Below are 12,712 nucleotides of genomic sequence, written 5' to 3'. Positions count from 1 at the left end.
AGGCCTTGACCTTGAAAACAGAGGAAGGAAGGAGGGAAAGAAGAAGGGAAGGAAGGGGAAGGAATGGAGGGAGGGAAGAAGAGAAGAAAGATCAAACCAAATAAAGCATTTTACTAAGCATTTCTGTCAGCTTCAGCTGTTTCAAATTTGATATTAAAGAAACGGCATTTCAATTTTGATATTAAATTAAACCTGTCATTATTTCTTCATAATTATAAGGCTCCCAGAGTGAGGAAATGGCAGCAATAGAAGGTGGACTGGAGAATGAATAAAGTAGGATGCCAGCTGTGCTTACTGGCAGGCAGCATCTTTGTTCTGAATATGTGACTCACAGGTAAATGTTCTCTTGCCACACACACCCCTGTGAGAGCTGGCAGTGACAGTTATCTGCTCTCCCCACCCTACACCCTCCCATCCTTTGCATCTCTCCACCTACTTGTCTGACAAAGTTCCTCTGTACAATTAAGTCCTTAACCCTAGTGTGGTGGTTTGACCTTGGCTGGATGTCCAGTGCCCATCAAAGCCACTCTGTCACCCCCTTCCTCAACTGGACAGGGGACAGAAAATCTAACAAAAGGCTCATGAGTTAATAACAGGGACAGATCACTCACCATATTACCATTGTGGGCAGAATAGCCTTGACTCAGAGAAATTACCTGAATTTATTACCAGTCGAAATCAGAGAAGGAAAATGAAAGAACAAATCCTAAAAGCACCTTCCCCCCAGCCCTCCTTGCTACCTGGACTTAACTTTATTCTTGATTCACTACCTCCTCCCCACCAGCAGTGCAGGGGTACAGGGAATGGGGTCAGTTCATCAGATGTTGTTTCTGATGCTGTTTTCTCCTCAGGGGAAAGATTCCTTCCTCTGCTCTAGCATGGTGTCCTTCGCAAGGGAGACAGTTCTCCACAAACTTCTCCAATGTGAGTCCTTCCCACAGGCTGCAGTTCTTCACAAATTGCTCCAGTGTGTGTCCCTTCCACAGGATGCAGTCCTTAGAAACATCCAGCGTGGCCTGCCCCATGGTCACAAGTCCTGACAGCAAACCTGCTCCAGCATGGGCCTCTCTCTCTCCATGGGTCCCCAGGTCCTGCCAGAAGCCTCCTCCAGCACAGACTGTCCATGGGCTCACAGCCTCCTTCAGTGTGGGCTCCTCCAGGGGCTGCAGGTGAATCTCTGCATCCCTGCAGTCCTCCCTGGGCTGCAGGGGCACAGCTGCCTCACCATGGCCTGCACCAGGGGCTGCAGGGGAATCTCAGATCCAGCACCTGGAGCGCCTCTTTCTTGTCTTTCTCCAGAGAGCCTGGTGCCTGTGGGGCTGTTTCTCTCACACAATCTCACTCCTCTCTTCTCTGGCCACAATTACATCTGTGCAATAACTTTTGTTTTTTCTTCTTAGCCCTGCTATCCCAGAGGTGCTCCCACCATCACTGATGGCCTTGGCCTTGGCCAGTGGCAGGTCCATCTTGGAGCCGGTTGGTTCGGGCTCTGTTGGAGATGGGGCAAGTTTCTAACAACTTGTCACCATCCCTGTAGCCCCCCCATTACCAGAACCCTGCTACAGAAACCTAATACACTAGGCATGGATCAACCTGATTTTACTAAAGTCTTGTAAAATCACTGCTTTAGAAAGGCTCTGAAAAAAATGTAAGTGTCCCTATCCCCCAGTTAGATATGGCATTTCAGAAGTATTACTGCTTAGAAAAATTCTGCTTACCTCTCTCACTGTAGAAAACTTTAGTCTTATTGGTTTGGGAACGAGACAAGCAGGCAGATTATAAGAGGTCAACGATGCAAGTACAAGTACATCCTGTGAACAATCCCCATTTCCTTTAGGCATACTTCCTCAGATTGTAACACAGTATTGCTTTTATCACACTGCCTTCATTCTGTTTATCCTTTCACAACCTCCACGCTTACTGCTGATGTTATTAAATGCCCACACTTATCACTGTAGGACGTTATGCATTACACAGAGAGTTCCATTACCTTCCTGGCACTCGTGACAAAACTGACCTACCTTGATTCATCTAAAGACTGAAGCAGGGTCAAGAGAATGTGATTCTGGTTCTCTAGCTCTTAAACCCCGACCTCTCACCACTAACCCATGTTTTTTCCCACTGGGGTGCTATTGTTTAACCCACTAACTACAAACCCTTCATTTTGTAAACTAAAAATTAACATCTCACCATCCTTCCCTTCACTTTCTGTTCTATCCTAATGTGCAATATGGAATCTGTTCCGTATTTCTTTGCAAGAGTAAACCCTGTTCCCTGCCAGGCTTGTGAAGCCCAGTGGAAGAAGCATTTATTTATATGTTTGCATTTCTCGCTGTGCATATCCTGCTTACAAACCAACACAAATGGAAATGATGATGGGGATGTGACAGAGGCAGTGATGGGGAAAGATCACAGATCAGTGGTGCCCTGAAGCCAGACGAGCTGGAAGCCACACAAGGCGAAGAGAAGACGTTCTCTCTCAGAAAGAGGACTTATTTAAACCCCTTCAAAAGTGACACAGCTTGCAAAGATAAAGGTCCGTACCCCTGCGGTAGTGCCATGATAAATCCCTCACCTCCCGCTTCCGGGAGGAAAGCAGCGCGTTTACAGCAAAATTCCAAGGCAAAGTTATGTACTGAGAGTAGAAAACACCCCGAGTGGAGCGGCAGAGGCAGTGCCACACACTGAAGGCTTCCCTGTCCCTGTCCCTCTCCGTGTCCCTGCCCGTGTCCCAGTCCCTATTCGTGTCCCCATCCCTGTCCCTGTCCCTGTCCCTGTCCGTGTCCCTGCCCGTGTCCCCGGCCCCGCCCCGGTGACGGGCGCGTGATGGCGGCGGGCGGAGCGCGGCCGCGGTGACAGCGCCAAGATGGCGGCGCTGCGGGACGGGGATTTGGTGGCGCTGCAGCTGCTGCTGAAGGTGAGCGGGGCCGGGCAGCGGGGGGATGGGGCCGCCGCTGCCGGGCCGCGGCTGAGCGCCCCCGCTTTGCTCCTCGCCAGGCGCCGTCGAAGGACGCCGTGCGGCAGCTGTGCCAGGAGTGCTTCTCCAGCCCGCCCGCCGCGCTCGGCCCGCTGGCGCAGCGCGCCTGCCCCGGGCTCGCCGTCAGCGCCGAGGAAGCGGAGCAGGTAGGGCCGGGCCCGGCAGCCGCGGGCCCCGGCGGAGGGAGGGAAGGAGGGAGCGGGACTGTACGGGGCTGGCCCGGGCCCGGCAGCCGGGGGCCCCGGCGGAGGGAGGGAAGGAGGGAGCGGGACTGTACGGGGCTGGCCCGGGCCCTCGGGAAGGTGCGGGGCTCCGCGGGCGCTGCTGAAGCGGGACGTGCGCGCTAACAGCGAGCCTCGCCCGCGGCAGTAGGGAACGGGCTGAGGCTGCGAACCGGAGGGCGCTGAGGAGCTCAGCCCCATCCTGCTGAGGCTGTCGGGCCGTACTTGGATGCCCAGGCCTCTGGTGGTGTGGGTCTCGCTGCATAAGCTGTGTCTCCTGGCTAAGAAGGGCCCTCCTGTGCTGTATGTAATGCTTTTCAACCCAGCCCCTTCTCTTGCCTCCTGACAGCTGGTGTCTGCTTTGCACAACCTCACCAGGCACGTGGTGTTCCGTGGCTTGACCAGGGCAGAAGACATCCTCTGTCTCTTCCCAGAAAACTTCCACCAAAATCTGAAAAACCTCTTGACTAAGATAATCTTGGAGAATATGTAAGTGCTATCCACCTGCCATTTGTTTTCAGCTGGGGAGTTAAGGCCTGGGTATGTGGTTGGATATGTGGATAGTTGGCAACATGCAGTCTCGTTTCTCAATTTTTGTCAATTTTGTGTGCCTTGGGTATAATCACACAGGCTGGGATGAGTAGAGTTGCACAAAATATGTCACCTGAGTGGCCAATTAAACACAGCCATGGGCACACAGAGTTTTCCCATGACTTTTGAAATGGACGTGGGTTACATTCCCAATATGCAAAGCCCCTTTTATCTTAACAGCTGTGTGGTGAAAAAATGCTACTGGTGACGATAAAACTTAGAGTGCTGGATTTCAGCACTAGAAAATCAAAGTAGTATTCAGATATCCATCCACTTGTCGCTGTGGCTCAGGTGCAGAGACACTGTATGTGACAGCATATGTGAGGTGGTGGCAGGGGAGGGCAGTTCTGCTTTTACATCTCAGTTTTTGGAGCCCATTGCTTTGATAAAACCAGGGAGAAAGGTACGTGCTTTAAATGAGCTGCCCTTCCAGAAGAGCCCATGGTTGGTCACCAATTTGCCTGCCGGTGATCCTTCAGCTGGGGATAAGCCATGCTAAATGCTTACTTCATTTTTTTTTTTACTCAAAGCACTGTTGATACTGTTTTCTCCACTTTTTCACAGCTCTGCTTGGAGAAATGAAGCACAAGCCAGCCAGAGTAAGTAGTAATCTCAGGAATTACATTGTCTGCTAGGAAATAATAGATTATTTTATTATTGTATCCATGAAGTATCAGACATGCATTACACAGAGACCAGGGCAGTGGCTCAAGGCAGACATTCCAACAGATTGATCTGTGTTAATGTAAAAAAGTGAATGGTTTCCTGCTCCTCCCAAGCCACCGGAAATCAATCTTTGCAAATTAACATACAGGGCTAAACAGATGTATTTTGTATTGTTGCAAATGCTGCCAAGCACTGGCCCTAACAGACTGTGAACTGGAATTTGTTCCAAAAGCAGAAGCAAGGCAGCCAGTTGTGCACTGCCCCCTGGAGCTCTGTGCAAGGAAGCAGCAGGAGCAGGGAGAGAGAGCCTTTCCCCAGACAGGAAAAAAAATCAGACAATAAAGCACAGAGAGAAAGCAGCTTGAGTGTCTGTAGTCAGTAGGAAGGCTGGCAATCAACCCCTGAAGAGGCCACTGAGCATCTTACAATAGGCAGAATTCAGACAGGCTGCAATTGCCTTCTGAGACAGCTCTTTCCTTAGCAGCCAAGTTAGACCTGTCTTTCTTTCCTTGTGTGGGCTCAAGAGGTCTCCAGCTCTGAGCTGTTGATGTCAGTACTGCACCTGTTAAATGGTTTCTGCTAGACTGCATGTAATTAGGATGATATTTGAAATATTTGTAAGGAATGTGTAGACTGCAGTTTGCCAGTATGTTTGCTGTGCTGCAGGATGCTTTGGTTCCCAGGCTGGGGAATTTGAAATAACATGTTTTATACTGCTGGATTTTACAAGCTTTCCTGAGTGCTTTCTTACCAGTTTCAGAGCAGAGCAATAAGCATGCAGGTGCCTGACCAGCTCATGATGAAACACTAATTGAGTGTAGCAGGCAGCAAGGCAGGGCATAAAGATGTGGAGAAGACATCTTACTGCTCTCCTTCTCCCAGCTGCTTTGGGAATTTACCTCTGCTTCTTGCACTGAACTGTCATTGCATGTAATGATGGGAGAACCCTTTTTGCCTTTCCAGTGTCATCAGGAGGCCTTCAGAGACTGGCTTATTTCAGAGTAAAATGTTGGGAAACCATGTAGTAGCAACTAAACCTGTGCACTCCACAGGGCCAGAAGTGGAAAGGCCTGTGCATGGTGGTAGTCACAGGTTCCAGGGTCTGGTATCATCGTGTGCTGCTAGGCCTAACAGAGCCATTTCTTAACCCCCCAGTCTCCCTGCCCCGGCTGGTGGACATGGACTGGAGGGTGGACATCAAGACATCTTCAGACAGCATCGTAAGAATGGCAGTCCCTACCTGTCTGCTGCAGTTAAAGGTAATGGCAGTGGCTGTGAAGGACAGAAATAATGAAGTCCAACACCTAACTTGCTGGGCAAACCGGTTCTGGTGCTTGCCTCGTGCCTGGTGGGCCATTAGACTTTCTCAGAGATGATACCTGGAATGCCACAGAGTATGGGAATGATATCTCTGATAAAGCTCTCTTGCATGAAGTCTTGTGTGCATGAGGATGTGAGAAGTCACCATGTTTGTTCTTAGTCACCATTGTTTTCTACAGAAAAAAAGAAGATAAAGCCATCATTCTTTAATTCTAAGCACTCTGTCAGCATGTTTAGCTGACTTCATTAGTTGGGAAATTACTTGAGATTACTAATAACTTCCTTCACTGGCCACATCTATCATTTGGGGAGTACACCTAACTTACTGCTTGTGTTCTGCAGAGTTTTGGATTCTTCCCCCCGCCCCCAGCCAATAAAAATCAGATGAGTGGGATTCAGAGGAGGAATTAAAATCTAATTTCTTTGTGTGAGGTGGGGTTAAGTATCCTTTGTGGTATCTGCTGAGATGCTTTTGATACAGAAGTGGCTTCCTGCCACAAATATCTTCAAAATATCCCATTACTCATGGCAGTAGATGCTCACTTGCACTCTGTCAATGTAAATTGCACTTCACTAGTGAGGCAGACAGCTTAGAAAATGTGCCATGGTTCTTCAGCATGGAGCTGGATTCCAAATTCAAACCATTTTGTTTAATCTATGTATTAAACAAGACATTTGTAGTGGCTCTGGAAAAACACATAACTTTTCATGTAACTAACATCTTCATTCCTGTTTTAAGATTCAGGAAGATGCTGCCTTATGTGGAAATAATCCTGTTGTTTCTGCACTGACCATGGAACTGAGCAAAGAAACCCTGGACACCATGTTAGAAGGTCTGGGAAGGATTCGGGACCAGCTTTCTGCCGTTGCAAACAAATGAATGCTCAAGGGCATGGATTCCAGCAGCAGGGAAGGGAAGTATTCTCTACCTACAGCTGTCAGAAGTTGCAGCCTAGTGTAACATATTGTCTGTTTCAGCAAAACAAAACTAAAGAGGTTTCTTTCTTGAATTAATGAGATAGCTTTTGAAAAGCTAACACTCAGATATTCATTTGGTTGGATGCCAAAAAATGGTTTCCTATTATGTTGTTGAACAAAAGCTGTTCACCGTTACAGAAGAGGATTTGAGAGCTCAGAGCCTGGCTTAATCACAAGGGTCATAGCTGGAAACAGCAAATAGCTGCAGCCAATGAAGCAAGTTCTGTCTCTCCTGAAATGAGAATCTGAAAGGTTCAAGCTGGGTAATGGGGTGCCTTCCAGAATTAGAAAAGGATGGTGCTTCTCTCTGGAATGTGCATGTATTGAGGTGCCTGCTGGATGTAGGACTCTCTCCCTCTCAATGAAGCACAGCCGTGCTGCAGATTGTTATTACAGGATAATGCGTTGAAATAGGGTAATTATGCCACAACACATTCCCTTCTGATCAGCTTCACAGCACCATTTGCAAAATGACTCTTCTGAACATCTTTAGCAGAAACTAATTTCCTCATTCTGTTTGAAAAGAAGAGAAGGGGTTCAGGTAATTCATGTTTGGGGTTTATTAGACTCAGCTTTGCTTTTGCTGCACAAAAGTCAGACTGGGAGAATAAAGAATTAAAGGTTATTTTCTGTGCTGTAGGAAACCCCTCTGTGGCAATATGTGCCTATGCTTCTCCAAAGTGTTTCTGTAAATCTTCATTTAATTAAAGAATGAACTGCTAATTGATTTTGTGAATCCTTTTCAGTCTGGAAGAGATGTTGTCCTGGGTTACCAGCCTCTTTGTGATGGTGCCAAGTTTCTAGGCTGGTTTAATGGATGTTCATGTTTGTTGCTGAAGAAGGATCTTTTGTTTCCTATTCAAATTGATTCATGTTTTAAACTTCCTTCTCTTCATTGTAACACAGTTTCAGGGCACCTTTTTCCATGTGCACCACCTCTGTTCAATATTAGAGGTGATGACCCTGACCTAGAAGTTTATAAATATATGTGCATTGAGAGTTTGGAGGAGTTAAATGCAGAAAATCAACAAAATTCATATTCTTCTTTCTGATCAGCTTCTATAGAAGTCTGTATCCAAATGTGTTTATGGCAAAATCCAGTCTTTCCTACAACACTGGGCTCTCTTTCAGGGCACAAAACATTGTTTGGTGTGTTTGGAAACATGAAGTCATTCAAGAAGTGTGCATAAACTACAAGAACTTTGTTAATTTTATATGCCGCCCCCAAAGTGCAGGCCAGAGTATAAGTGCAAGTGAAGGCTGTGCCTTTAAAAGATAATGATGAAATGCAGCTCATGCATCAAGACCAACTGTATGGCAAGTCTCTTGTTAATGTCTTGAGCAAAGAGTGTAATGCTTAGTATGGTATCAAGGCAAACTGGTACATTTCATGTTTAATAGGGACATCTCAAATGGAGGAGATGGATATTTAAGAGTATGTTCTGTAAGATTCAAGCTGTGAAAAACATCTCTCAGAGTACTTCAGCACAAGGAAGTTTCATTGCCTTTGCAGCCTAGCCTTAAGAAAAAATAACAAATAGTTGATACAGTGGTGTTTTAGAAGGTGAGAATCACTGAGGAGGTAAATAATGCAGGATGAGGTACTGTAAAGGAGCTGAGGAAGTCAAAACACAGAGGAAATCCTTGAGGTAAATACTGAAGTTATAGTCAAAATGTAGGGTCCAATACAATGAAGAACTGATAGTTGTTCTCATGTAAAACAATTATACAACTACAGAATAGTTGTAAAGAAAAGAAAGACTTAAAACTGAAAAGGCTTTTCCGGTGGCAGAGTGGAGCTTTCTGCAGGTAGCTAAAAGTTGCTTGTGGAGCCTTAATAAAAAGGAGTGTGCCCACTGGACCAGAGACATGCCAAACAAATGGTGACTTTCAGGGGTAGATCTCAAGTCATTCTGCAAGAAGACACTGGTAATTTTTAGCCCAATACTTAGGTTTCTGTGAGAGCTTGCCTTCAAATCTTTGCCTAAATTGTTAGGTAATGTATTGTGGATTCTTATCTCCTTAGCCAGAAGAGCTGAGACAGCTCAGAAAAAGGTACATAAAACAAGGGAAGCTGAGTAGGACTGTCGTTACCCAGACAGCAGGAGAACTTCACATTAAAGTCCTTTTTAGGACGAAAGAGAATAAATTGCCTTCTACTGCAGGCAGTCATATGTGATCTTTTTCATAAAATTATTGCTCTCTTAAAATGAGTTAGATTTTCATCCTCCCTCCACATACTGCTGCTATTTGGTAGGGCTAGCCTAAGAGATGATGTATTCATTCTCTGTTACCAGTTTGTTACTGTGCCAACACTGTCCTCTTTTGCTTACTTCTTTCTTGCCTTTCCATTTTTCCCCTCCTATTTAACCAGCAGTAAAATCTCTTTCCATTTTTGATGACTAAGCCTTGTAAGCTCTATATTCTGTGCCTTTCCGAATTGCAGTGGCCATTCTTCACTTAACAGTTTGCATCTCCCTTGAATGGGGTCATCACCACAAGTGTTTCTGGAGGATTGTCCAAGGACATTACTGAAGAATGAACTGTCATAGTATGTGAATCACCTGAATGAACTCCTGCCAGGAAACCACAAGCCTTCATTGTGAAGTGGAGCTTAAAAGCTCCATCCTCATTCCAGTATTTGAGAAATAGAAAATTAATTTTCTACATGTGCACTTGGTAATGGTACTGATTCAGTTACAGTAAACAAAACAGTGATAAATGTATTTGTAAAATACAATGTGCAAGTTAAATTCAAATTGTAATTTCACAATCAGACATTGTGTTGAATCTGTGTCAGTGTTGAAAAAGCATTAAAAACATTAAAGCCTACTTTTGTATTATTCAAAACAATACAAACAATGCTTCCTTGTTTTGCAAGAAAATGTGCACTTTAGGTTGTTCAGACTAAAAATTGTGAAGATGTGATTGAGAGTAAGAAAAGCTTAGCAAGAAAATGTCTTTAAGATTCCTAGCTTCTACTTCAATTACTGATCATTAAACAGTAGTTTAAAACAGTAGAATACTTTCTAAGATGGTTTGGTAAGGTATAATAATTTATAATTTATAATAATGTAAGTTTTGAGCTTAATACATGAAATTTATATACTCAAGCTCTTCCAAAACTACCATGTATACAAAGTTTTTGCTTTGTTTATAACTGAGGTCTTACTGTTTTGCTTCTAATGAGTAATTTTGTTACTAGTAATCTGTGGAATTGTTTTGACCTAAGTTAAAAATGTTAGTTTCTGTGTTTTTTCTGTCTAATTTTCACTGGATATAATGAAGTTTCTTTAACAATATAGATGGGACCACCTACCCAGATCAGGATTGAAAAAGGCATTTTGGGATCAAGAGACCAATCTGGGATAGGTCTCTTGTTAAATGAACATCTCTCAAAAACCAAAACAGTCCACCTTAATCTCAGTTTTTGGCACTAGGAACAACATACCTAGTGGTGTAATTTCCTCAGCTGCTTTATAACTATGGTTATTCTGAGTCATTATAACCCCTACAGAAGCAGCAGTTTAATACATTTACCACTCTTTTTTATATACCCTTAAAAGAGTCATCTCACTAGGCTGTAGAGTGGCAGCAGCACTTCAAGTTGAGGAATCCCACCTCCCCAGACTCCTTTTCTAACGTTTTGACCCCTTAGTCAGAACCTTTCGTGCATGACACAGTAATTAAACTGTCATGACTTTTTCCCCCTGTCTGCACAAATGTTGTGCAGGTAGTTGCTGATTTTTTGCTCTTTATTAATATCAGAGATTAATAATGCTTGTGACACTTGGGCCTGCCTTATTAACTGACTTCTCCAAGGTATAACTTGGTTAACATTATGTGATTTAGTCTCCAGTTTCACTGCACCAACACAGCCCTGTGTCATTACAATGCAGGGCCTTGGCTTACCCACCATCGATACATGCTCGTCCTGCCCAGCATCTGCTCTCACAATTCACATTCATCTGGCCCCTGCTTGAAGGCAGCTGCACTACCATCACCAGTGAATTAAACCTCACAAACTACAGCAGGGACACAGTTATAGCAAGGCTGATGAGAATGTGCTAAAGGTCTTAAATTTTCCAGTTACACTCAAAAAATCAAAGGTATCCATTAGAAGCCTCAGTGTAAGAATCAGTGGCCAAACAGCCCTTGCCCTTTTAAGCACATAAGAACCTGACTGTTGCTGCTTGATGCTTTATAAACCTCTTTTCTGGACTTCTTAGTGCCAATGGATCTTGGCACTGACAATGCTGCTGCTGTACCTATGAAATACATAAATTACTGACACAGTACACCCACCTGTGACAATTCCCTGGTGTATGTTACTGACTAGCACAGGAAGAAGAGGGACCACAGCAGGGTCAGAGCTGGCACTGCAAGCTCACAAGCTTCCTAAGCTTTCTGCAACATTGGCCTTTAGGAAAGAATGAATCACAGAATATCCTAAGTTGGAAGTGACCCATATGGGTCATGGAGTCCAACTTCTGACCCCGCACAGGACAGCTCCAACAATCCCACTATGTGCTTGACAGCGTTGTCCAAACATTCCTTCAACTCTGTCAGGCTGGTGCTGTGGCCACTTCCCTGGGGAGTCTGTTCCAGTGCTCAGCCACCCTCTGGGAAATAAACTTTTCCAAATAACCAGGCTAAACTTCAACAGAGAACAAGAAAATGAGCCTATATTTACAGTCCTCCTAGTTTACTAAAACACTCAAGCCTAAATGTCACTGGGGGAATTTAACATAACCACTTCGCTGAGTATTTCCAGCCTTCTAAACTGGTACTGCCTGGCCCGGCTGGGCTCGGCTCGGAACAGCACCTGTGACCATCTCCCGTCCACAGGCTGGGCACGTGTGAATGAAAGGAGAGAATCAAAGGATGCCACAACAAAAGAAACATTCCTGAAAACGCAACCTCTTTTTCCCCAGGAGATGGCGAGCTCGGTCTCCCGTTTCTCTTCCCTCCTCAGTTTCTCGGCAGGACACAGCAGTCCGGGCTGTCCTCCTCCGAATCTGGGAGCGAATCAATGACTGCCGGAGTCCAAACCAGAGCGGGGATATTATTCACTGCTCAGCAAAAAGTCTCCTAGCTGCTCCCGGAGCTGCGGGTTGAGGCAGCTAAGCACATTTTAGGGGAAGCTGGCAGGGATGGAAGTACCAGATGGTTCTCTGGACTGTGCCAGTCATTTTAAACACCAAGGAGGAACTCTCCTTTTTGCCAGGTTGGATACATAATCCTCCAGGGAGAGCTTAGGCACTTAAAAGGGTAAGAACAGTGTTGCATTTAAAGGGATGTGGACAACTTTGAATGTTTCCAAACTGGCCTCTCTCAGACAGTGTGAGTCTTGCATAGATTTGTCTTTAAATAGTTGTGAGCAGGACACTGTAAAAATCACATCTGCAGAAGGAAGATGGGTGGAGGGAGAGTTCCTTCTTTCCCAAGCACGTCAGAAAACAATTTAAAGCAGTGCATGAAGCACAATGGCATCCCAAGCAATGTATATACAAATTCTCTTGTTGCTTTTCCACTCACTTTTGCTGCTGCTGTTAATACAAGGCCTGGGATGAAAGCATTCCCTCCCCTCGCTGACCTTCCTGCACCCCCTCCTCCCAGGAGGCATCATCTTGCCAGTCTGGGAGGGGAAGTGCTAATGCACACTAGCAACACTGACACACCACACAGTGCTGTCAAATATGCAAACTAAACACACAGAACAGAGGCAGTGAAATAGCACCCTGCTTTCATCCTTACTCTCTCCTAGTCACTGTTCTTGTACAGGCTGCTTTGGAACAATAGTAGGTACGCTTTTTCTCCCCCCCTTTAAGGAAGACACAATTTGTCAAGTTGACAGCATCCCTTTATGCTGATGAGATAGTGAGGGTTGAGTGCCAACTAGCAGAAGAAATATAATAGCATCCATCAGAGCTGTTAGCTAGAGCTGGCCAGTGCTTTT

General features: G+C 45.3%; 1 protein-coding gene across 1 annotated transcript; it reads left to right on the top strand.

Moving 5' to 3' along the window:
- Window positions 1-2,801: 2,801 nt before the first annotated feature.
- Window positions 2,802-7,476, top strand: COMMD9 (COMM domain containing 9). The gene is made up of 6 exons (XM_058858037.1): window positions 2,802-2,917; window positions 2,998-3,123; window positions 3,548-3,687; window positions 4,354-4,388; window positions 5,611-5,714; window positions 6,515-7,476. The coding sequence occupies exons 1-6, from the start codon at window positions 2,867-2,869 to the stop codon at window positions 6,653-6,655; spliced, it is 597 nt and encodes a 198-aa protein (XP_058714020.1). The 5' UTR covers window positions 2,802-2,866; the 3' UTR covers window positions 6,656-7,476.
- The last annotated feature ends 5,236 nt before the right edge of the window (window positions 7,477-12,712 follow it).

The sequence above is a fragment of the Poecile atricapillus genome, chromosome 1 (assembly GCF_030490865.1).
Source record: "Poecile atricapillus isolate bPoeAtr1 chromosome 1, bPoeAtr1.hap1, whole genome shotgun sequence".
Classification (NCBI taxonomy): domain Eukaryota; kingdom Metazoa; phylum Chordata; class Aves; order Passeriformes; family Paridae; genus Poecile; species Poecile atricapillus.
The sequence above is the reverse complement of the archived record's forward strand: the minus strand, read 5'-3'. Positions and strand labels throughout refer to the sequence as shown.